The sequence below is a fragment of the Eurytemora carolleeae genome, unplaced genomic scaffold (genome assembly GCF_000591075.1).
Source record: "Eurytemora carolleeae unplaced genomic scaffold, Eaff_2.0 scaffold501, whole genome shotgun sequence".
Classification (NCBI taxonomy): domain Eukaryota; kingdom Metazoa; phylum Arthropoda; class Copepoda; order Calanoida; family Temoridae; genus Eurytemora; species Eurytemora carolleeae.
In genome coordinates, this window is record NW_019396608.1 from 93,343 (window position 1) to 118,686 (window position 25,344).

Genomic DNA, 25,344 nt, shown 5'->3' on the forward strand with positions numbered 1-25,344 from the left:
TTAAAGCATCCTCGAACAATATTAGTTTACTCTTATCAATCAGATAGTTCCTACAGTCAGAAAAAGAAAACTGTGCAGTAGAAAGACGACATTATAGCAATACTTTAACATATTTGATTATATGGCAGTCATATCATAGTAAATTATTGACTTCTATGCAAAGAATATTTGAATAAAAGATTTTTTAACGAAATAATCTGCAAAAAGTATTAAATATCTTTTACAGCAAATGGATTAAAATTCTATTTACCAACTGTAATATTTCATGGGACACCTTGCATATATATATATATATAAGAGCAATCTTGTTTGTTTGTTGGTATGTCTGATCAAAACTCATGAACCCCTTGACAGATTTGCCTCAAATTATGATTTGGGAACGCGGTAGAACCACAGGAACGTTCTTAGCAAGGTTTATAAGTTTTAAATTTAGAAGGTCGACTTTTGTAGAACAAATTAGTTTTCAGGCAAAGCTGGGTTCCTGCGCTGGTTTGATAGAAGTTTATAGATTAAACACCTTTTTATTTTTTACAAATATAAGTATTAGTATTATTTATTATTTTTATTTATTAGTATTTATTAATTAATAAAGCGTGTGGTAGGATGGTCCTACTGTATGTTTAAGAAAAATGGGAATGGGAGAAGAAACCCTTGAGACTCTAGAGGATCATAGCAATCCACTTTCAGAAGACGAGGTAATTAACGAGAGTTAACTAACAAGAGATAATTAACTAGTTAAATGTGTTTTTTGCAAATCATAGCACTTTCACTAAGCTTAAAGGGACTGTTAGCGTAATTTCAAGTAATTCTCTATGCAAAGATGGCACTACCCGATTCACAACGGTACCCTTAAAGCCTTGAACTGATCTATGTTGTCGGACCTATTCCCATTTATTTACTAAAACGCGTCACTACTCACTACAGTTTCAGTAGAAGTAACTATTTCCATTTAGTGTATAGTGCCGATACAAGGATTTATCAATAATTGGATGATGAGATAGATAGAAAGATAGATATTTCAATGCAATTTCTATTGGTTCAGATAGACCAAACATATGACTGAACCCTGATTGGATCAGTCGCTAATGGACTCGGGAAACAGGAGTGATTGGAGATCTCCTTTCTTTGGAGACCCCACATATTTTTATTGGAGACCCCCAATGAGAATCTGGGGGGTCTCCAATGATAGGTCATTGATATGGGTAAAAGGCTTTTTTATATAGATTACAATATTTGTCTTATTAATATGAATTAATAAAAGATTTAAAATAACATTCCTGGTTGGACTTAAGAAACAACCTCAGAACACCACAAGGTGAACACATTTTTAACAATGATAGGTCATTGGGGTCTCCAATTAAAAGGGGTCTCCAATAGAACGCCAAGAATGATGATTTCTTTTCAGATTCGTGGTTTTCAAGATATTTAAACGGAGAGGTCTGTTTCTTTACCCAATGAACAGATAAAGGTTTAAAGGGTACCGCTGTAAATCGGGCATTGTCCACTTTGCATAGAGGGTCACTTTAAATTACGCTTACAGTCCCTTTACCGAAAAATTTGGCCTTTAGTTGTAAGCACAAACAGCTTATTTTCTGGAAAAGAAATTGAGTTTTTTTCCCACGAACTACAATTCAACCCAGAACTTTGGAGATATCGAAATAATTTTGAAAATGTTGTCTTGACAATTTTCAATCCCATTATATTTTTCAACCCAATGTAGTAGACCTTAATGCAGCCTTTGATGTGGGGTTAGTTCCAATATAGCATGTGCGAAAATGGGCTAAAAAGGGTTAACTTTGAAACAGGTTCTCATGCAGTTATGTTTTTAACTTCTGACAATATAGCATAAAAGACAAATTTTTTCTCCAAGTCCCCACAAAGTCTTTTCCAAATGACACCTGAACCACGACTTAAAAACTTTGTTTTGAAAGGTTGTATTAGGTTCTGCCTAAGATAAAGTCTTTTTATGGTACAATAAATACTTTGACATTGAATGAAACAAGTTTACACCTGCAGCAAACCATGAATGAATTCTGTTACTGTCGTCGCTGAAGTCACATATTTGTGGGTAGCCCTGTATACACACTTATCACAATGATCACTGAAAAGCATGCAACAATCGAAATAAAAAGGTGTCAGCATGATTTGTTTGTTGTGTGTTTGATTCTATAGTTAAAGGGAGTGTTCGTGAAAAATGAAAGGCGAAAAATAATCTTTTTTGATTGCTATCTGTTGCGTCTATAAGGAGAATATTGTTAAAAACTACCTATTCTATTTGTTATTTGTTTTACAAACAATGCACTTTTTTCCGCAAGGTATCTCTGCCACGTGTAATCATTCAAAGTATCGAGAGCAGAGACATCTGGCTGCCAACTATTTCGGCGTTTTTAGTGCATTGTATACAAAACGAAAACAAAATATTATGAAATATTTACTTTACAGGAATTTGTCAAAATATAATCGATTGTAATATCTGAATGATTTGTTTGAAATTAAATTGACTTTTTTGCGATCTTAGTCGTATATTGCAACTTTGGGAATTTGTATGTACGCTACGTTCTTCAGTATAAGTCGCTTTTAACAATTTTCTCCTTATAATCGTAACAAACAGAAGTAACATTAGAAGCAATCAAAAGCGTTTATTTTTCACCGTAAGCGAACACTCCCTTTAATACATTTTCATTTTTCCTTGGATTAAGAAGATTAACACATTGGAATATGGATTACATGAAAATAGACTTAATATTAGAAATAGTAAGAAAATACTACGTACAACTTTTATGTATTAGATGTATACAAACAACATATGAGTTGCTTAAAAAAAAATATAAATATGTTTATAAAAATAGATATATGTTTAAACAACCCGTTGTGCCAACTGTCTTGTGAGGCATAAGAAATATAATTTTGAAAATTATCAATGCTCACCTTAAATAATCTGCAAATCTTTTAATATCACATTTAAACAGAATTCATTAAACAAAAAATACTTACAAGTAAACAATTCAAATTATAGTTAAAACCAGAAAAAAGGGCACGGAGCGGAATACAGTAATAGTTATTTGAAAATTAAAACTAATATATTTGTTCTTCTGAATAAAGATAGAGATAAAGCGAAATAAAAGTTAGAAATTTTCCAAGTCATTTTTATTTCAGAATTGTAATATTTTCACTATTTCTCATTTTCAAGCAAAATAATCCAGGATCGATAAAGTTGTGTCTCTGACATTCAGCGTACTTTTAGTAATCCAATATAATGTATAAAAAAATAACATTTATGTTTGACATTTATACTATTTTTAGTTCAGTTTTATCCAAAACTAAAGGATTTATATTTTTTTCTGTATTCTAATGTCTCATACGAATATGTCTCCAACAAGCCTGCTATAGGGAAGTGCTAGTCTCCTATTAAAGAATTCAAGAAATTGTAAATTGTGGTTTAAACGAATAGCAATTTAACAGAGATGCACCTTTTCAGTTTTACTCTGCACCGAAGCAAAGCCAGAAATAATCCAAACAATGAGGGAAGAATGAGAAAAGAAAATACAGAAAATAATCAGCTCAAACTCAATCATACATATGAGCCTGACTTTGAAGATAACTAAGCTATACCTGGAGTGTGTTCATGATGGACAAGAGGTTGATTTGAATCTCTGGACTCGAAAGGGAAAAGAATACTTTTTGTTTACGAATGTCAATGACATCTCTCAGCCACACCAGAAGACAAGAAAGACAAGTCATAGTAAAGCTACCAGAGCCACGAATAGAATAAAAAGCAACCTGGAAGTTTCAGGATGCAATTCAATCCCTCTAGTTAACTTTAAATCTCAGGTGAAATATAAGATCTTCGATGATTAAGACACAGAAGTCAAGATTTAGATCTTTATTTGTTTGTATATTTTACCACCCTAACTATCAAATCCATTTTGTGTGTTCTGCACTGCTCTGCACCAATCAAAGATTACAGAATCTTAATAAAAATATAATAAAATGTATGCAAAATAGGACTGGCCATGTTTAATTATTTTATCTGTTTGTCAAATATGGTTGGTGCCACTTAGAATTGTATTGAATTTTTCAAGATTTAAGCTGGCGCTCAATTGAAACCGGTTTTAGGGGGATTTGAGACGTGGCTTAAATTCATTAAATTCAGACACTGAATACACAATACACGTGCTCATTGAGTAGACATTAATTTTTAACATTTAACTTTCTGTTCAGTTATTCTTTTCTTTTTTGCATTTATCAAGCTGCTAATTAACAATTTAGATTCTTTAACAGTGGCAATAGTCAATATATCCCTAACATTGGTTAGGTGCTTTCACTGTTATCAGTTGGTAAATTAAAAAAATAGTGCTTCTGGTTCAAAGAATGTTACTCAGCCCTCATGCAAAAACATTTTAGGTTGAGATCATAGATCTGGCATCCGTAATCAGCAGACCAAACACAGGAGAAACAACCTCAGAACACCACAAGGTGAACACATTTTTAACAAGATTGATTCCATTTTGCTAAATGCATTTTAATCATGCAACCTTATTTCCTTTATCAATAAAACCTAGGTTATATATATAAGCTCATTTAAAAAAGAAAACAGCTTCCTATTATAAACTTTATTCTAAAAATTAACCTCTAAGCTTGGGCCTCTGATTCTTAAATTGCTAATTGATATTTCTCATGAAAGCAGAATTAATTAATAAAATATTTAAACTTAGAGTTCCAGAGGGAGCAGAGATTCAATCCAAGTGTTAACCATGAATGGGTATGAGATTGGAACAGGTACTAAAGCAAATCTAGAAATATTAACAAGGTAGGAATAAATTATTGTAACTGAGTGTTTTAGGAGAGGAAACATCAGTTTTAGCTCAAGAAGCAGGATTCTTAAAGGCAGGGTTTAAATGTATAAAATACTTTTAGCATATCAATAATTTAATATTAGGAACAATTTAAAAATAATGTTTTTACATTTAAAATACCAATCTAGGGATGGCAGTCAAGACCAGATTCAAAAAACTCTCTGAAAAGTGATAACCATTCTAGGCCTAACTCAGCTCAAGACCCATTCAACTTTGAAGTTATTGGCACATCATTTGGTACATATAGACCTAGACGCTCATCTTCCTATGCCTCTAGACCATCTTCTTCCAAGAGTGTTGGTTCAAGACCTCCCTCAGCCAAAAGTAATAAGTCTTCAAGGCCAACATCAGCTAAAAGTAATAAATCTTCACGACCAACTTCAGCTAAAAGTATTGCAGGTTCAATATCATTTACAAATGAAGAGGAGAATCCAGCTGGAGAACAAGAGTTAGTAAATGGTGAAGATGAACCAGCTATGGAAGAAGAACCAGCTTTAGAACAAGATGCAGCTGCTGAAGAGGAAGCAGTTCCTGAAGAACAACCAGATGCAGAAGAAGAACCAGCTGCTGAAGAAGAGCCAGCTACTACAGAAGAACCTGCTGCTGGAGAAGAGCTAGCTGCTGAAGAAGAGCCAGCTGCTGAAGAACAGTCAGCTACTGAAGAAGAAACAGCTGCTGAAGAAGAAACAGCAGCTGAAGAAGAGCCAGCTACTGAAGAAGAAACAGCTACTGAAGAAGAACCAGCTGCTGAAGAAGAACCAGCTGCTGAAGAAGAACCAGCTGCTGAAGAAGAAACAGCTGCTGAAGAAGAGCCAGCTGCTAAAGAAGAAACAACTGCTGGAGAAGAAGAGCTAGCTGCTGAAGAAGAACCAGTTGCTGAAGAAGAACCAGCTGCTGAAGAAGAAGCAGCTGCTGAAGAAGAACTAGCTGCTGAAGAAGAACCAGCTGCTGAAGAAGAACCAGCTGCTGAAGAAGAACCAGCTGCTGAAGAAGAACCAGCTGCAGAGGAAGAGCTAGCTGCTGAAGAAGAGCCAGCTCCTGAAGAACAGTCAGCTACTGAAGAAGAAACAGCTGCTGAAGAAGAAACAGCAGCTGAAGAAGAAGACAAAACTGCTGAAGAAGAGCCAGCTACTGAAGAAGAAACAGCTGCTGGAGAAGAGCCAGCTACTGAAGAAGAACCAGCTGATGAAGAAGAACAAGCTGCTGAAGAAGAACCAGCTGCAGAAGAAGAGCCAGCTACTGAAGAAGACCCAGTTGCTGAAGAAGAGCCAGCTGCTAAAGAAGAAACAACTGCTGAAGAAGAACCAGCTGGAGAAGAAGAGCTAGCTGCTGAAGAAGAACCAGCTGCTGAAGAAGAACCAGCTGCTGAAGGAGAACCAGCTGCTGAAGAAGAACCAGCTGCTGAAGAAGAAACAACGGCTGAAGAAGCAACAGCCACTGAAGAAGAACAAGCTGTTGAAGAAGATCCTGCACTTGAGGAAGAAACAGCTGTTCAAGAAGAATCAGCTGCTGAAGAACCAACTGTGGAAGAAGAGCCAGCAACTGAAGAAGCACCAACTGTTGAAGAAGATCCTACACTCGAGGAAGAAGCAGCTACTGAAGAAGAACCAGCTACAGAAGAAGAACCAGCTGGAGAAGAAGAACCAGCTGCAGAAGAAGAACCAGCTGCTATAGAAGAAACAGATGATGAAGAAGAACCATCTGCTGAAGAAGAACCTGCTACTGAAGAACCAACTGTGGAAGAAGAACCAGGCACTGAAGAAGCACTAACCGTTGAAGAACATCCTGTACTTGAGGAAGAAGCAGCTGCTAAAGAAGAACCAGCTGCAGAAGAAGAACCAGCTGCTACAGAAGAAGAAGCTGCTGAAGAAGAACCAGCTGCTGAAGAAGAACCAGCTGCTGAAGAAGAACCAGCTGCTGAAGAAGAACCAGCTGCTGAAGAAGAACCAGCTGCTGAAGAAGAACTAGCTGCTGAAGCAGAACTTGCTGCTGAAGCGGAACTAGCTACTGAAGAAGCACCAACTGTGGAAAAAGATCCTGCACTTGTAGAAGAAGCAGCTGCAGGGGAAGAACCAGCACCAGAAGAAGAACCAGCTGCTATAGAGGAAACAGCTGCTGAAGAAGAACCTGCTGCTGAAGAAGAATCTGCTGCTGAAGAAGAACCTGCTGCTAAAGAAGAACCTGCTGCTGAAGAAGAACCTGTTGCTGAAGAAGAACCTGCTGCTGAAGAAGAACCTGCTGCTGAAGAAGAACCTGCTGCTGAAGAAGAACCTGCAGCTAAAGAAGAACCTGCTGCTGCAGAAGAAGAACCTGCTGCTGAAACAGAACCATCTGCTGAAGTAGAACTAGTAACTGGAGAGGAACCAGCTGCAGAAGGAGAACTTGCAGCTGAAGAAGAAGCTTCAGAAAGAGAACCAGCAGAGGAAGAAGAAGCTGGTGAAGAAGAACCAGCTGCTAAAGAAGAAGCTGCTGCTGGTGAGGAAGCAGCTTGTGCTGAAGAACTAGCTGCAGAAGAAGAACTAACAGCTGAAGAAGTAGCTGCCGAACAAGAAGCTGCTGCAGATGAAGAAGCAGTTACAGAAGAGCCTACTCCAGAAGAAGAACCAGGTGCTGAAGAAGAACCAGCTACAGAGGAAGAACCAGCTGCAGCAGAAGAATCAGCTGTTGAAGAAGAACCAGAAGCTGAAGAAGAACCAGTTGCTGAAGAAGACCCAGTTGCTGAAGAAGAACCAGCTGCTGAAGAGGAACCAGCAGCACCAGAAGAAACAAGTGCTGAAGAAGAACCAGTTGCTGAAAATGAAGAAGCTGTTGAAGACGAAGTAGCCGTTGAAGAAAAAACAATTGCTGCAGAAACTGACAATCATGTAACTCCAGAAGATATGGAGATGATAGTGAAAGTATTTGATCTCTTTGATAAGGATCATTCTGGGTCAATGTCTTCCCTGGAGCTTGGGAAATTGATGAGATCTTTAGGTGAATCTTGGAATTTATAACTGTAATTTTTTTCAACAGCTATAAAATAAATACATTTCCAGGTTTATACCCTACGGACAATGAAGTGAATGAGATTATAGTGAACCTGGATAAGAATGGAACTGGCGCAATTGAACTTCAAGAGATAACAAACTTTATGACAGTTCAGGTATTTTCGTGATGTTGAATTGTGAGGATGTCTTTACTTTAATTGTAAGTAGACTTTTTAAACAAAATATTTATATTCCTGATTCATGATACATGTTTACAATTTTTTTGTTACATAATAGGTTTTACATTTTTATTATTTTTATTAAATTTTACATTACTATTACTTTTACGAGTTACGTTAAATGGATTGGTTTTCAATGAAGTTAAATTATTTTTGCTGAAATTTAGACTTCTGTATTTTAGACTAAAACAAAAATAAATACACAGTATTAATTATTCCGTGCTTGTTGACATTTAAAGGTGTTCACATATCACGTGTAAAATAATTCAGAAGTTAATTTAGTCTTTATAAGATAATTTTTGTTTTCATTGATTTATTTTGTAGGTTATAAAAATGAGTTTTGGTTTGAATTGTGGATTATATTCAAAAACGGGAAAAAGGGTTTTGCCTCGAAAACGTGACAATGTTTTTAATTTAGAGATTTCATATTAAAGAACTTTTATTATAATTTAGATTTTTTAAAAAAGTTTTAAATTGGGAATTGTTGTCCTCAACATGTTTAATAAAATGTTGGTTATAAATTTTATTTTCAACTTTTACTCTGGATATGGGCCAGGATCCCAGAAACCAGTCTTTCAATTTCTGATATTTATTTGTAAGTAGACTAAAAACACAATTTGTGGAGCGATATTTTTTACATTAATTCAAAATAAAGAATTGTAATAAAATCCTGCTGGTTTGGGAGAAACCCATCACTCATTTTATAGATTTATAATTTTCAATTGATTTTCTACATTCCCAGGCTATACTTGGCAAAGTCTCATAAATTATGTATTATCCTCAAACAGTCAATTTGATCAAGGTTGATGATGCCTGGGAAATGTTAAAAGGTATTTAACCAAACATCGATACAACAATCCTAAAAAAATGCTATTTTGATAAGATTTTGACTTCAAAGGGATTAACAATCTTAAAATGTTAAAGAGACTATTAACAATTTTCAACACTTCTCTTATTGATGATAATTCCTTTCAGCTCGAAGAGAGCAAAGCAAGAGATGCTGTAGAGGACTTTACAAAAGCTTTCAGAGTCTTTGATGGTGATGGAAAGTAAGTATTTCCCCTGATAGTTCTGGAACTCTATAATATTTCAATTCTAAATTTATTTAATTTCATGAAAAATTTACAAAATCATTTGATAAAAAAGTATTGGTGGTTTAAATTGTTTAAAATATTCAGATTTAAGTTTTACCAGCTGAAGTGCCCGGCGTTGTCCATAGAATTTTTAAAAATGAAATATTAAAAAATAAAAATTCTAATTGATTTTTGAAGAAACAAAGTTTAGAAGTTTGTTTTTGCTTTGGTACTCACATGTTTCCTCAAGAAATTTTAGCCAATTTGGTTCAGCCGTTTGACCCCCTATAGCTATATACATACAAAATATATATATATATATATATGGGTAAAAGGCTTTTTTATATAGATTACAATATTTGTCTTATTAATATGAATTAATAAAAGATTTAAAATAACATTCCTGGTTGGACTTAAGGTCAATTAATTAATTTATTAATTAGTTAATTAATTACTATTAAAAGTGGAAGAATTAGTGGAATAGAACTGAAGAAAATATTGACGGAAAAAGGAACAATGAAACTAACACTAGAAGAAGCAGATGAACTAATAGGTATTCTTATTCTTTATTTTTTAATCTAAATTTTCCTTTTTTCAAAAGAAATTTTAACTCGGTATTTAAATACCCAGTTTTGTAGGAAACTATTTGTTACGCGAGCCATGCTGCGTGTAGAAAGTCTGCTTGTCACCCCTGGGTATTTCTGAGTTCTCCCTGAAGATCTGTACGGAATGTATTGTGAAAGAACTAGTTTAGGAACTGTTTACAGTCCGACTGCGCAGACGCAAGATTTCTAGCGGAGTAGTAGTTATATTTATATTCAGTATATGTTTATTCGTTTTGCAAGTATTTTCCGTGTTCAGAATTCTGGGATCACCGTGGTAATTATTTTATATATATCTATGTTTATTGGTTGATTCTAGTATGATTGATGATTATGTATTCGTTTATTGGTTCCTAGCCACAGTTTTTTAATGCCTGAGTGGATTATTTGTTATATTTGTATGATTTTCACTCAAAGCTTTTTCTGTGGGTTTATTAAACTTGTTTAGATTGAAGGCTCAGAGAAATAAACGTTCGGAACCTTACTATCTTCCTTTTTATTATGAAGAGCGTTGAGAGAAGGGAGTCTTACGATCCAATCCTGAGAAATACCACACGGTACATATATTAGGTCTTTAGGGAAATCGCTAAGTAGCGAAACACTATTTTCAATTTAATTTAGTTTCTTGTTTACTTTTCCAGTTTTTCTTTAAAATTTGCTTATTGTTAAATTATTGAGAATGCTGTTTGGTTTTTAACTTTGATTTAGATTTTCTATTATTTCAAAATGATACTTTATGTATAGTTTTGCTTTTCTTTTATTGTAAATTTTGATTTAAAAAGGTTCACATTCTCTAAACTACCTGAGTCACAGTGCAGAGCAAATGGCCACGAATGGACTGAGAACATTTCTAATCTATATAAACCTTGATCACTTTTAAGGAATGGTGGATCTAGATGGGGATGATCTTTTAAACTACAATGAATTTGTAAATCTTTTTACAGAAAAACTTATTCTTTAATCTATGGACCTGTAGCTAGTAAATAATTGACGTTGTTCCACACATAAGGTTAAAGTGCACACATAAGTGTACACTAAGTGTACTGTAAAACAAAGACGACATTGTCTTACTTTACAGATCAAAATACCAAAGATGATTGAAAAAGCATTATTTTATTAAATAAAACCTACCGAACACAAACTATACTTATCAAGAAATGCCGTTTATAATATCACAAGAATTTATCAATGTGTATCTTGTTGTAAAAAAAACAGTTTCTTACAGGATTACCCTCAAAGGATGAGACTTCAAAGACGACTGTACGGAATATGTTTAGTCTGATTATTTACATTCAGGTTTCCTTGTATGCCAAAACTGGTTTATTTCTGTGCTTAATCATATAGTAAACCATCAAATTACTCAATTACATGCTGAAACCAAAAATCAAGCTGCAAATCCTCATATTTGTAGAGTTTTGGGTCGTTTCTACAGTCTCATCCTTTGTGGGTAACCCTTTAGGTAAATAAGAAAATAAAAGTCATGTGATCCAATTTACAAAATTATTTAAGCAATGTCTAAATTAAACATGGCAAACCAAGTTAAACTAAAAGGATTATCTGCATTAAAACTAGTTCTAATTTGAAAAAAATATAATAATAACATTTACAATAAAAAACATTTGAAAGTCATCTGTAACTAATTGCCACATCAAAATTTAGGTTATAAACGAATATGTTTCTTCCAGATTTACCAGAAATCATTTGTAATTAATATCTGCAATACACCTGTGTCAATTTAAATTAACAATTTTTTTCTTCTAAAAAATACAAAAAATTATTATTTTTTTTTTGGATTGTATAATATAGTCTTATCTGACTTAGATGTAATCTGAGATAAATTGTTTCTTTTCTATTTTTGTTCCTTCAATATTTCAAGTTCAAATTTTATATTCCTTTCCTTTAATAACCCTCAAGGTTGAGGTTTTCTTTATTTATACTTTACTACACACATTAAACTTGAAATTGATACACTCAAACCAACCAAGAAAAGAGGTTTGTTTATGTGATACACACTGCAGGGTAACTTTCATTACGTTTAACTCACATTCCTAGTTTAATCGTAAATTGTTTAAATATATAACCTTGCAAGCTAGTTTTATTTAATTAGCAACAATTTTTTATAAAAAGTGACGAAAATCTTGTTTAAAGGGACTGTAGAACAAATCTTGTTTAAAGAGACTGTAGAACAAATCTTGTTTAAAGGGACTGTAGAACAAATCTTGTTTAAAGGGATTGTAGAACAAATTTCAAGTGACTCTCCATGTACAGAGTGCAATGTTGGATTCCCAACAGATACCCTTTAAACATCTGTATAAGATATAATGAGAAAAATATTTCTAGTTTTTTTCTATCTTAGATTCTGTAAATTTACTGCATTGTATTTGCAGCATAAATGCCACGCTTTTATTGGAGGGTCATTTGAAATAAAGCCTACCCCGTCAAATTACCATGATTATATGATAAAAAACAATCAAACCAAAAAGCTCGAATTGATTAATCTATGTTTTCTATAAAAGAAACTAAATGATGCTATGCTATCATATGATATTTGTAAACCGTCCCATGTTTAAAAATTAATCAGGTTTTTTAAAATTTATTTTATTATATGTACAATGCAACAAGTAAACCTATATATTTATATACACAAAACTATACTTTAAGCATTTAGAACAGAAATAAAATCTATAGATGTTTCATTTTTTAGACAATTAGTTTTTGAAGTGTAATTGTTAAAAATACAAAACATACTTACGATATATGCCAAGACATACAATCATTTATTTCAATTACAGTAATCATGGACTTCAATAATTTTTTCCACGAATTTTTATATTTGTAAACAATTTTTTCGTATCAGAAACTTTTAAAAAATATTTTATAATTTTCCTTTTTAACGTTTCCTGCAAAAACAAATGTATTCATCTATTATTTTGACTGACTTTGTTTTTATTTGTTATAAAACAGGGGCTAAGAAGAATAGAACATCCAATAAAAAATAATAAGCATATTATTTAGAAAAAAAATTACATTCTGCTTGCACATTTTACTTGAATAAGCGTTTCTCGAGGGTTCCAAATTCGAATGAAATGAATGGACTAAACACATTTAAACATTGCATTTATAGTAAATGGTTAGTGGTTACAGATATTTATCAATTTATGACTTCAAATGAAATAAAAGTATGAAGCAGTATAATTAAATAAGACTATTTGGTACAGTTTAGGGTTCAGTTGGGCTCATTAAACTATGGAATAGAAAGACTTTTAAAAGATATTTTAGAAGTAAATTTCTTGCTTCTATATAGATATAAATACATTATGAATAACGAGGAGAGGAGAGAAGAGGAGAGTAAACAATTTTGTTCTAACGCGAATAGTTTTACCAATAGCTTTAAAACAAACTTAGAAATTTAAATGGGTCTAATTATACATTGCGCAAATGCTGTATTTTTTTTCATTTAACATTCAAAGTCATAAGCTGAAACAAACGTCTTCCCAATCCATAGATTTCTGGGTCCCACTGCATTTATAAAAAGCATAAAGTTTCTAAAAGATTTCACTACTGTCTGATCTAGGAAGACATTGAATTGAATTGAACCAAGCCAATTAGTCCCAATAAAAGCCCGGATAAGGACAGAATAGTTCCAGAGTTTGAAAAACCTCTCGACACCACATGTCTGTTTTTCGGACTCTGATACTTGAATCCATCACTGAGATTTACACTAACCGCCTCCTGTTCATTCACTTTTTTCTGTTCAATGACAGATTCCTGTTCGTTTGGCGGGTTTTCCAGGTTTTCTATCTCCTGCTTAAAACCTGATTCTTGATCAGGTTCTGATTCATATCCTGATTCAGGACTTTCATCTGGGTTCTGTTCAAGCCCTGATTCCTGCTCATCTCCTGATTCCGGTTCATGACCTGACTCCTGTTCATCTCCTGACTCCTGTTCATCTCCTGATTGATGTTCATCTCCTGATTCCTCATCGTGTTCTCCTGACTCCTGATATTCCTGATTCTGATCCTGATCCTGATCTTGATTCTGATCATGACCCTGATCCTGATCTTGATCCTCTGGGTTTATTTCGTAGTACTGTTGATGAATTGTCAACTCCTCTGCGTTTTCTCCTGAAAAAAGATTATTCAGGATTTAAATCAGATTTGTACAAAATCTCGGTAAAATAGGAAATGTAAAGGAAAGAAAGATGTAAATTGAAAATAAAAAAGAACCAACAAAAATAATGATACCTTGAGAAATAGAATATTTGTGATTTGTCTCTGCATCAAAAATATCTAAACAAAAAAAGCTTTAGAGACACTGAAGTGTAATTTCAAATGACCCTTTATGCAAATCTGACAATGCCCGATTCACAACAGCATCCTTGAAACCTTTATCTAATCAGTAATTATAAACATTAATATCTAATTCATATTTGATCAGTCAAAGCTTTTAAGATTCGGGCATAGAGGCTCACTTTATAATACGAGTACAGTCCCTTTAAAGTAAAAATATTATTGTTTTGCTTTTCTGAAAAATTCAACTCATTGATTACTCATCGATAAAATTTGTTATTTCATTTTTTAATGAGAAATTTCAAGTTTCATAGTGATGAAAGTAGACTAATATTGATGCAAGCAAAGTACGAGTATACAAATATTAAAAACAAAGTACGAGTATACAAATATTAAAAACAAAGTACAAGTATACAAATATTAAAAAACAAAGTACGAGTATACAAATATTAAAAAACAAAGTACGAGTATACAAATATTAAAAACAAAGTACGAATATACAAATATTAAAAAACAAAGTACGAGTATAAAAATATTAAATGAAAGAATGAAGATAAATGAATATATTCTTGTTGATTGATTGAGATTCTCCGAAAAATATTATTATGAAAATATTTGATTAAAACGATGAACATGTAGGCGCAACAGAAGGGATGGAGGAGGGGGGGGGTCGAATCTTTTCATTTATTTACTTTCCTTCTTATTTTCTACATAGATTACTAGCTTGGAAAGCCAGCATTGCTGCAGGGTACTCATGGTTCCTCCCACCGAATGGTCTTAAATTACGATTTTAGCTATTTAGCTATTATGGACCCGCTCAACTATAGAATTTCAAACCAAGCTAAGAACATTGCCGAGATTCTCCCCAGTTTACCAATCAAAATTTGAGGCAAATCAGTCAAGGGGTTCATAAGTTATAAGCGGAAATACGATCAGAAATTACAACTTTATATACAGAGCGTTCCATATCACATTAGATTATCTCCAAGTTTTAACGCCAAAATAATACCATAATACTGAAAAAAAAACTTCAGTGAAACCCTTAATAACGAATACATCAGAAGAATTTATTAAATGTCGTTTTGACAATTTTTAAATGAGTTTTATACTATATTTCGTAAATTTCACTATTTGCGAAAATAAATAAATAGCCATGAATATGCGGGAACAGTTTTGAAGAGTTCCATATAATCATTTAATTAAAAAACTGCATAACTGCAACATTCCATTAACAGATTAAGTGAAGAATACGACATTTGATGAATTCTTTCGATGTATTCGTTATTAAGGGTTTCACTGGAGTATTTTCCGCAAGAAAATTCTTATATTAGCCTTATTAAATTTTTCAAAACGATTCATTCTTTTAAAATTTTTTTGATTAGTCCCTAAAATCGTAATTGACGATCTAATATGATGTGTAGGACACCCTGTTTATAGATTATTAAAAATAACTCGTCTTACAAACACAATTAGAAAATCAGTAAAAACAAATTTGAAAAATAAAGTGCAATTACTTTTGAAATGAAACCGTAACATATCGAAAATATTACAGAATATTTGTCTTGGCACCAAAATAAAATTTAAAGAAAGACGACATTTGTTTTCGAGTTTAATTTCATAGACTTTTTAGGAGTAGTTAGAGCATAGTTAGAGTTAACTAAAATCAAATCTTTAAAATTTGTTTTCAAGATTAGAGAAAGCTAAAGATTACCTGTACCATTACCTGTACCTTTACCTGTCCCTGTACCTGTACCTGTATGCTCTTCAAGAAATTTATTTGTTTCAAAATCCATATCAGTCAATACAGAGGGTTCATCGTTCTAATCAGTACATAATTATATCTTCTATTTAAGTTTTGTTTTCTAACAATCAAAAAAATATATTTTTGGTTTATCTTGTACGGGGAAAATGTTCGTAGAAAGTAATACAGTCACAACCAAAATAAAGCGGATTAAATGTCGTTTTTGTTGAATCTTTTAGTCAGGAAGACAGCTAACACTTCTTTAATTTGTGACGGTTATGAATGATATATCTATCAGAATGATCAGAGCTCAATTTTAGAGTTATAAAAGTTACCTGTTATGAGAAATAAATCCTAAAAGACTTAAAAAAGACGACTTTCATTCCTCTTTACGATGCCTTTACATTTTGATAGAATACTTAGAACTAGATTATAAATGTTTCCTCATGAGAATAGAATATTTTAGCTCCGTCAGCGTTTTCAGGTTCATCATCTTCTGCAGCCTTTTCAGGTTCATCATCGTTGGCAGCCTTTTCAGGTTCATCATCTTCGGCAGCCTTTTCTGGTTCATCATCATCAACACTGTTTCCAACATCGTCAACAGCACCTTCTAAAAAATCAAACCATGGTATTGATAGTAAAGTATGATTTGTATATTTGTTTATAATTTTGAAAACTGATTTTTTTCCTTTGAGGGTTTTCTACAAAAGTGACCTGCAGAAAAACAATACAGCTTTGATCAGAATTAAACAATTTTTATTATGAACCAGATAAAGGTTTAAAATGTATCATTGTTAATCTGGTTAATGTGGTTAATCTGGTTAATCTGGTATGCTCCTCTTTAAATAGAGATTCACTAGATAGTTTCTTTAATTTTCATGATACAGACCTGCTGCAGCTTCTAGTTCATCATCTTCTACATCTCCATGTTCATAATCATGTTCAAGGTCAGCTTCTTCATTGGTAATGTCATCATTTGTAAGGTGATTTTCCATGTTGTTAAACTTTTCTAAATAAAAAATTTGCTGCAATAATAATGTATTTTAATTAAAATAAATAAAAAGTTTGAAGCCTCACTTGATAGAAATTGAATGAAAACAAAATGTTGGGTTTGTCTCTCATGATATTGTTGCATGTTTTAAACAAGTCCTTATTATTTTAAATATTCAAGCATTCAAATACTTGCATTGTTATAAACTAAACACTAAAATATGCACATTTTTTCACGCTAGAGTAATGGAAACAGAACTGTATTAGATTTGGTTCTAAACAAACATTTTTAGCATTATTATTAAATACTGTTTGAATAACAACAACAAAAAGGAATTTCTTTATTAATATTAATAATTAAAAATGTCACAAAAAACACTTTACAAAGGAATTGAGTTTTTGTCACAAACTCTGATTTTCTTATCCCTATATCTTTGCATTTCAATGTCGGAGACCTTAGATATTTCAAACTATAAATCATTTTAGTTCAAATAATAATAGTTTGAAATGTCAAAGGTTAACACCATCAGGTTGCAAAGATATAGCGATTTGAAAATCAGAATTTGTGGCTAAAACTCAGTTGTTCCTTTTTGTTGAATCTTATCAATCTTTGAATTCTTTATTATTTATTATTATTATTTATTGGAGGTTTCATCTTAATTTTTTTCTGAGCGTAAACAATTTTTGATAAGTTTAAGCAAACTAAGACAAAGGTGAGAATTAGAAGAAGATATTTAAGCAAAATTTGTGTATTTGATATTGTTAAAAAGTAGAATATTCTATCGGTTAGTTGCTAGGAAATTAACTTATAATGTGAACACTACACAATTGCTATGGTGAGTAAAATCATAACTTCTGTCTTAAAGTCGTCTTTCGATTCCACAGTTTTATATGTCCCACTGTAAAGATCATGTAAGAATTTATATTAAAGTGGAAATTTTTTTTCATATAAGACATAAAAATTAAATTTAGTCTGAACTAATATTGAAACTAAAATTTGAAGGTATCTAATTACTTTAGTTGAAAAATTTATTGAGATTTAAATTTTATTTCACTCTTGGTTTTCATATATCTATATTTGTGCATGTTGTTTAAAAATGGAGCGGAAATCACGATTAATAAATATATAAATCTCAATGAAGAATAACAATGATTTGTCAATGAACACAGGAAACTCTAGATTACAATGAGGAGGAAAACACAATAGTTACCAACCAAACAAATAAACAAATAAACTTTTTAGAAGGAAGTCCCGTACAACATACCATCTTTATTCATAACAAAATGGGAACTTCTTTCTATCTTTTTCCTACTCTGTGCTTTATCCCTCAATTTTACTTTTCCCTACAGGGTACAACCATCGCTGAATTTTTAAGAGAAATTGATAAAATCCATAGGATTGTACAAGATAGCTACTTGATCAGGGATTCAAAACTCAAAAGTTTGACCTATAGCAGGACTTTATGTTTACATGTATTAAAATTTTGCTTTTCAAACTTTATCAAATTCATAAAAAAACTCTAATTGAAAATGCTTTAATTCCTTTACCCAAAATATATTTTGATTTAATCAGATATTTTTTACAGATAAAGTCCAGACTAAAAGAAGTGTCTTGTTAATTGTTCAACAAAAAAAGACTTATATCTTGTTGATATAATTTAGTAATATTAACAGAAAACTTTATCAGCAGATATACATAGATAGATTACAGGTCTGTTAAAAACGCAAAATAAAAAATTACCAAGTTCTGCGTCAACTTCAGGAATTTCATTCGTCTCAATATCAGAGCTGTCAACTTCTTCGCTGTCAGAACTGTCATGGCTGATCTGATCAGAGTTGTCAGCCCCTTCCTCATCTGATAAATTCACGTCAGCACTAGCTTCCAATAACTCCTCAGAGATGTTAGCCATTTCACCAAAATCATGTTCTACTGATTCTTGGGATATTGACTCATGATCTGAACTGTCTTGGTCAGCTGTTTCTTGATGAGCTGTTTCATGATCAGCTGATTCTTGATCAGCTGGTTCATGATCAGCTGTTTCTTTATCAACTGTTTCTTGATCAGCTGTTTCTTGATCAGCGGATTCTTGATTAGCTGATTTGGGTAGAGATAAAACATATTCTATATTGTTGATGTCTGCTATTGTTTTATTCCCTGCGACCTAAACTAACCAATAATGAATAAATTAAGATCTAAAAAGGTAAAAGTGGGAGATCTTTAAGCTTACAAGTCTAGTATATGTAAATATATAAATGGTTAACCACAAAGGATGAGACTGTAAATACACCCCATAAACTCTATTAATCTAACGATTACAAGGTTTAGTTCAGTTAAATATAATCTTTTAATGACTTATTGAATGAGTTTATAAAGAAAGAAACAAGTTTACAGTTGCAGGGAATCATAATTAGAAGGAAATTGACAACATAAATTTTCTTACAGTCGTCTCTGAAGTTCAATCCTTTGTGGGTAACCCTGTATGTATTGTGTATATGTATTTACAATATATACAGTTTAGTGAGTATAAAGGATGTGCAATGTGCATTGTGCATGTTCTGTAGTGTATACAATGTGGAGTTACGCTTTCTGAACATCTATTAAAACAAAAATTCATCAAAATATGAATTCATTTAAAATTGACAATATTATTAAAAATGCGATTAGGATGAATGAATGAATGATTTATTAAATATTATTAAATTTGGTCAAATTAATGCATAACTCCAAAGTCTTCTGCAGATAAAACTTAAATCGCTATTGAATATAACAAATATTCAGATTGGAAATCAAGTATATATATATATATATATCTGTATTATTTTTACTTATACATAGGTTTAATGGGTACTGTTGTGAACATAGAGAATAGAATATATATTAGAGGGGAATTTAGAGAATCTCTCGATATGAATTTTTTCAGTCTCTTTCAGCCTATATTCCCTAGACTATCCATTTCAATTTAGAATTTTGTAAAGCTGTTAAATAAACTTTATAATGAATTAGGTGAATAAAAAACATCATTTGATTTATAGTTATAATGGAAAATCATCGTTTGTAAAGTGAAAGACATAGAGTCTATGTGAAATGATCATTGATCAATTATGAAACCAGCCTATTTCATAATTTGGTTTTCTTTTAACATTAATTTTAGATTTTCTATAAAATGATATTCCAGGGGCCAAAAGGTTATACAGCATAAATATGTGAAGTTCACCTGCAGTATGGAAACAGTACAACAAAATGGCCGTTTTACACTTTTTTCTAGTAAATTCCCCTCTAATATATATTCTATTCCCTTTGGTTGTGAATCAGGTTTGTATATCTTTAAAAAGAGCCGTACAGCTTGTGTACGGTCCTATTAAACTACAAATGATTACAAAAATATATGTTTCTTTAAAACCAAAAAAAGATATGTTAATTAATTGGTTCCTGAATTTCAAGTTTCCGGTCATCACAGCACAGGTTGTTGTTACAGCAGTACTGTCCGGTATGCCAACTGTAATAATAGATAATAAAGAGAATAGAGTCACGACTTTTAAAGAAAATACACATTGCTAAAAGTCTGTTCGATATAATTATTGGGACTTTTGTTTACAGGCCTGGAAGACGACCGGTTATTCAGTAAACAATCATGTTTGAATGTAATGTGCACACACACAAGGTGTTAAAAAGAATTAGAAATTATAATAATTAACTTTTAATGTTTTTATTCTGACAGTTATACCACAATTCAAATACATCTCTTAACATAATTATTCAGAAATACTAAGTTAATACTTTTAATGAGGTTCAGTAAAAAAACGTTAAGAATACTGCGACTTAATAAAAACGACCATTTTGAGAAAGCCAAATTTATTTTGTTACATATAAGTAATTCATAACTTTTTTTTCAATATTTTTTCAAAGAGGGGTTATGATTAAAAACATGGAAGATTTTTATTTTCTTTTGTTTCACGTGATTCATCTGTAAAACACACATAAACAATTTTCAGGTACGTTATGTAAAGTTGATATTAAAAATATTTTACTAATGAAAATGAACATGCCAACGGTGTCTACACCTGTTTTTATCCCTAGAGCAATAATAAAAAATTGTTTTGTTTTTATCCCTAGGTAATAATAAGAAATACCTTCTACACTGCATATCTGAGAAACAGGAAAAATTCTGCCATTGTCTAGAGGAAGAATCAAATATAAATTTTAATGAGAATCAAATTATTTATCTGAAAAATGTACGCTCATGATAGTTTCAATTAACTTAACTCTAGATTAAAGTAACATAATTACATAATGTAACCTATTCTTATCTCGTTAATATATTTGGGAGGGAAAAAAACCCTATTCGAGTTCTTAAACGGTATTTGGAATAACGCCATTATTATTTGACCCCTTTGCCACAAATATAATTTTCTTATCCCATTATCTGTGCACCTCAATGTCGCAAACCTTAGAAATTTCAAACTGTGAATTCTGTTAGATCAAAAAGTATAAGTTTAAAATATAAAAAGTGCACACCATCAGGTTGCAAAGATATAGAATATAGAAAATTTGAGTTTGTGGCAAAGACTCAATTCCATTGGTCATGAATGGTTCTAAGAAACATATTTGAGAAGTAAAGATTAGGCATGTTTGTATTTATAATTGTAAATTTCTTGGAAGGGAAAAAATGTTTTTGTTCAAACGCTAAATGTTAGAAGGTGCAACAAATGCATATATTTTCGAGATAATTTGAAAACATTAAAGTTGCATTTTTATTATTTTTTTAAAAATATTTTTACTAGATCATAAATAATTCACACAGCACAGATAAAATGATAAAATAAAATTCATTACAGTACATGGGGGTCACAATACCATTCATTAAAGTACATGGGGGTCACAATACCAATCATTAAAGTACATGGGTGTCACAATACCAATCATTAAAGTACATGGGGGTCACAATACCAATCATTAAAGTAGATGGGTGTCGGTGTCACAATACCAATCATTAAAGTGCATGCGGGGGTCACAATACAACTAATTACAGTACATGGGTGTCACAATACAATACATTAAAGTACATGGGTGTCACAATACAACTAATTACAGTACATGGGTGCCACATAAAAATTAAAATAGATTTTTCAATCGGCTTCGATCAAGATATAAACCTCTTCTAGAATCTAACCTGAAATAGGAAGGAGAGCAACAATACATTCCACAACAATAATCCCCATAATTACAATCCTTATGCTGGCTACAGGTGGAAACCTAGTAATAGGACCTCATGAAACTATTCAATAATAGGAACTCATGAAACTATAGGAGAATAGGAACTCATGAAACTATTCAATAATAGGAACTCATGAAACTATAGGAGAATAGGAACTCATGAAACTATTCAATAATAGGAACTCATGAAACTATAGGCGAATAGGAACTCATGAAACTATTCAATAATAGGAACTCATGAAACTATAGAAGAATAGGAATTCATGAGACTATAGGAGAATAGGAATTCATGAAACTATAAGAGAATAGGAACTCATGAAACTATTCAATAATAGGAACTCATGAAACTATAGAAGAATAGGAATTCATGAAACTATAGGAGAATAGGATTTCACGAAACTATAGGAGAATAGGAATTCATGATACTACAAGAGAATAGGAACTCATGAAACTATAAGAGAATAGGAACTTCAATAATAGGAACTCATGAAACTATAGAAGAATAGGAATTCATGAAACTATAGGAGAATAGGATTTCACGAAACTATAGGAGAATAGGAATTCGTGAAACTATAAGAGAAAAGGAACTCATGAAACTATAGGAGAATTGAAACTCATGAAATACAGGAAAATAGGAACTCATGAAATTATAGGAGAATAGGAACAAATGAAACTATAGGAGAATAGGAACACATTAAACTATAGGAGAATTGGCACTCACGAAACTATAGAAGAATATATGAACTCATGAAACTATTGGAGATTAGGAACTAATGAAACTGTAGAAGAATAGGAACACATTAAACTATAGGAGAATAGGAACACATGAAACTATAGGAGAATAGGAACTCATGTAACTATAGGAGAATAGGAACTCATGAAACTATAGGAGAATAGAAACTGATGAAACTAGGAGATTAGGAACTCATGAAACTATAGGAGAATAGGAATTCATGAAACTACAAGAGAATAGGAACTCATGAAACTATAAGAGAATAGGAACTCATGAAACTATTGGAGAATAGGAACTCATGAAACTATAGAAGAATAAGAATTCATGAAACTATAGGAGAATAGGATTTCACAAAACTATAGGAGAATTGGCACTCACGAAACTATAGGAGAATATATGAACTCATGAAACTATTGGAGAATAGGAACTAATGAAACTATAGGAGAATAGGAACTCATGAAAGTACATTTAGGATAATTGGCACTCATGAAACTATAGGAGAATAGGAACTCATGAAACTACATATAGGATAATTGGAACTCATGAAACTATAGGAGAATAGGAACTAATGTAACTATAGGAGAATAGAAACTAATGTAACTATAGGAGAATAGGAACTAATGAAACTATAGAAGAATAAGAATTCATGAAACTATAGGAGAATAGAATTTCACAAAACTATAGGAGAATCGGCACTCATGAAACTAAAGGAGAATATATGAACTCATGAAACTATTGGAGAATAGGAACTAATGAAACTATAGGAGAATAGGAACTCATGAAACTATAGGAGAATAGGAACTCATGAAACTATAGAAGAATATATGAACACATGAAACTATTCAATAATAGGAACTCATGAAACTATAGGAGAATAGGAACTCATGAAACTATAGGAGAATAGGAACTAATGAAACTATAGGAGAAAAGGTATTCATGAAACTATAGGAGAATAGGAATTCTTGAGTATATATGACAAGTATGGAACATAAAGAACACTACCAGGACTGCAGGATCTTGTTAAAGAAGATGTAAACTATGAAGTATTTTTAAAACAAGTTTACAAAAGTACATTAATCATGTTTTTTAAAAACAATGAACCATATTTAAGAGCTATGGATAATGTTTTTAAAAAGCAAAGAAAAAAGTGTTAAATTCTTGAATCACGTTTAAAAGCAATAAAACATGTTAAAACTATTGAATCATGTGTTTCCTGATAATTGGAGAAACAAATCCCATGATCAACCTCCCGCAGGTTCCAATGCCTAGACAGTACAATTCAAAACTAATTTTAGAAAAATATTAAGGAAAAAGTGAAAAATATAAATAGGAAGAAGTGAAAAATATATAGGAAGAAGTGAAAATATATAGGAAGAAGTGAAAAATATATAGGAAGAAGTGAAAAATATATAGGAAGAAGTAAAAAATATATAGGAAGAAGTGAAAATATATAGGAAGAGTAATAGAAGTGAAAAATGCACATTAGCCTCTAAAACGGAAATTGTAGCCACAATAATCGTTACAAGTTTTCAATAACAATATTCAAAGTACATAAAAGTATTTTTTTTTTGAATTAAAGACACTGTAGACGTAATTTACAGAGATCAGGTTTACAGGTTACCGTTTTGAATCGAGCATACATTTTTTTTATTTAACGGATGGTCACTTGAAATTACCGTTGTGAATAGGGGATACCCCTCTTGCAAAAACAGTCCCTTTAGCTTGAATATTACCTAAAGCATTTGTCTCCTTGCTGACATTGCCAATCAGATTGACAATGAGGATGAAGAGGGTTGGGGTCAACCCAGTTGTGGCAGTAGTAGAGGAAACAGGAATACTTGTGCCCTCAACACAAATATTATTAGTAGAGGAAACAGGAATACTTGTGCCTTCAACACAAATATTATTAATAGAGGAAACAGAAATACTTGTGCCTTCAACACAAATATTATTAATAGAGGAAACAGGAATACTTGTGCCCTCAACACAAATATTATTAGTAGAGGAAACAGAAATACTTGTGCCCTCAACACAAATATTATTAGTAGAGGAAACAGAAATACTTGTGCCCTCAACATAATTATAAATCAATTCAATTTATAGAGAAAACTGCACAATTTTGTAATTTGTCATCTTTATAACTAATTCATGACGTTTTTTTTGGTTTAAACAAAAATTTCATTTAAACCTAAACACAAGGAGAAGGAAAAATCTAAATGATTTTTGTAAGTTAAGAGAATTTATTTTTAATTAATTTTTATACTTAAATTTCTTTCTTATTAGATGATTTGTTTGCTGTATAGTCTCAATACTTTTATATTACTCTTAACTTTAATTACAAATTAAATTAAATCTTATTTATTTTAAAACTGACTTAAAACATGTTTCACTTCAAAGTGAGAAATTATTAAAAATAATTGTGCAAACCTAATTTATAATGTCAACTGAAAAAAATGTGGATTGTTATTAATCTGATCTAACACGGCATGCAAGCTGCAAGTTTAAACACTTAAATTCTACAAATGTAACATGTGTTATGTAGACAACAATTTAATCTCCTGTTCAACGAAATAACCAACCTTAAATTCCCTCCTTTTTTATTTCCAGGGAGGATAATTACTTATCCTCCCTATTTACAGG

General features: G+C 31.8%; 2 protein-coding genes across 5 annotated transcripts; one reads left to right on the forward strand and one right to left on the reverse strand.

Annotated features, from left to right (window-relative positions):
- Positions 1-428: 428 nt before the first annotated feature.
- On the forward strand, positions 429-11,365 carry LOC111706227 (fibrous sheath CABYR-binding protein). Of its 3 annotated transcripts, XM_023479044.1 has the most exons (10): positions 607-695; positions 3,479-3,831; positions 4,405-4,476; positions 4,716-4,779; positions 4,844-4,887; positions 4,985-7,829; positions 7,892-7,998; positions 9,037-9,110; positions 9,599-9,687; positions 10,618-11,365. In XM_023479044.1, exons 2-10 carry the CDS (start codon positions 3,580-3,582, stop codon positions 10,695-10,697), a joined length of 3,627 nt encoding a protein of 1,208 aa, XP_023334812.1. In that variant the 5' UTR covers positions 607-695; positions 3,479-3,579; the 3' UTR covers positions 10,698-11,365. The 3 variants fall into 3 exon arrangements, with proteins under 3 accessions (XP_023334813.1, XP_023334812.1, XP_023334814.1); XM_023479045.1 differs by lacking the exon at positions 3,479-3,831 and having other exon boundaries at positions 429-695; XM_023479046.1 differs by lacking the exons at positions 607-695; positions 3,479-3,831; positions 4,405-4,476 and adding an exon at positions 1,298-1,315.
- Positions 11,366-12,313: 948 nt separating this feature from the next.
- Positions 12,314-24,745, reverse strand: LOC111706228 (aspartic and glutamic acid-rich protein). 2 transcript variants are annotated; one of them, XM_023479048.1, is made up of 11 exons: positions 24,438-24,745; positions 23,918-23,969; positions 21,928-22,010; positions 20,888-20,932; positions 20,187-20,253; positions 18,498-18,918; positions 16,656-16,775; positions 16,210-16,373; positions 15,779-15,845; positions 13,981-14,025; positions 12,314-13,860 (listed from the first exon to the last, which is right to left on the reverse strand). In XM_023479048.1, the coding sequence occupies exons 3-11, from the start codon at positions 21,954-21,956 to the stop codon at positions 13,307-13,309; spliced, it is 1,512 nt and encodes a 503-aa protein (XP_023334816.1). In that variant the 5' UTR covers positions 21,957-22,010; positions 23,918-23,969; positions 24,438-24,745; the 3' UTR covers positions 12,314-13,306. The 2 variants fall into 2 exon arrangements, with proteins under 2 accessions (XP_023334816.1, XP_023334815.1); XM_023479047.1 differs by having other exon boundaries at positions 16,210-16,376; positions 24,438-24,741.
- Positions 24,746-25,344: the final 599 nt, after the last annotated feature.

Excerpts from the sequence above, each read along its gene's own strand:
- LOC111706227 (XM_023479044.1), top strand. The coding sequence starts at position 3,580 with ATGAGCCTGACTTTGAAGATAACTAAGCTATACCTGGAGTGTGTTCAT. Across the intron at positions 4,780-4,843 it reads TGGGTATGAGATTGGAACAG|GAGAGGAAACATCAGTTTTA; the intron begins GTACTAAAGCAA and ends TGAGTGTTTTAG. Across the intron at positions 9,688-10,617 it reads AGAAGCAGATGAACTAATAG|GAATGGTGGATCTAGATGGG; the intron begins GTATTCTTATTC and ends ATCACTTTTAAG.
- LOC111706228 (XM_023479047.1), bottom strand. The coding sequence starts at position 21,956 with ATGTATTGTTGCTCTCCTTCCTATTTCAG. Across the intron at positions 18,919-20,186 it reads ACCGGAAACTTGAAATTCAG|GTCGCAGGGAATAAAACAAT; the intron begins GAACCAATTAAT and ends TGGTTAGTTTAG. Across the intron at positions 13,861-13,980 it reads CAAATATTCTATTTCTCAAG|GAGAAAACGCAGAGGAGTTG; the intron begins GTATCATTATTT and ends ATCTTTTTTCAG.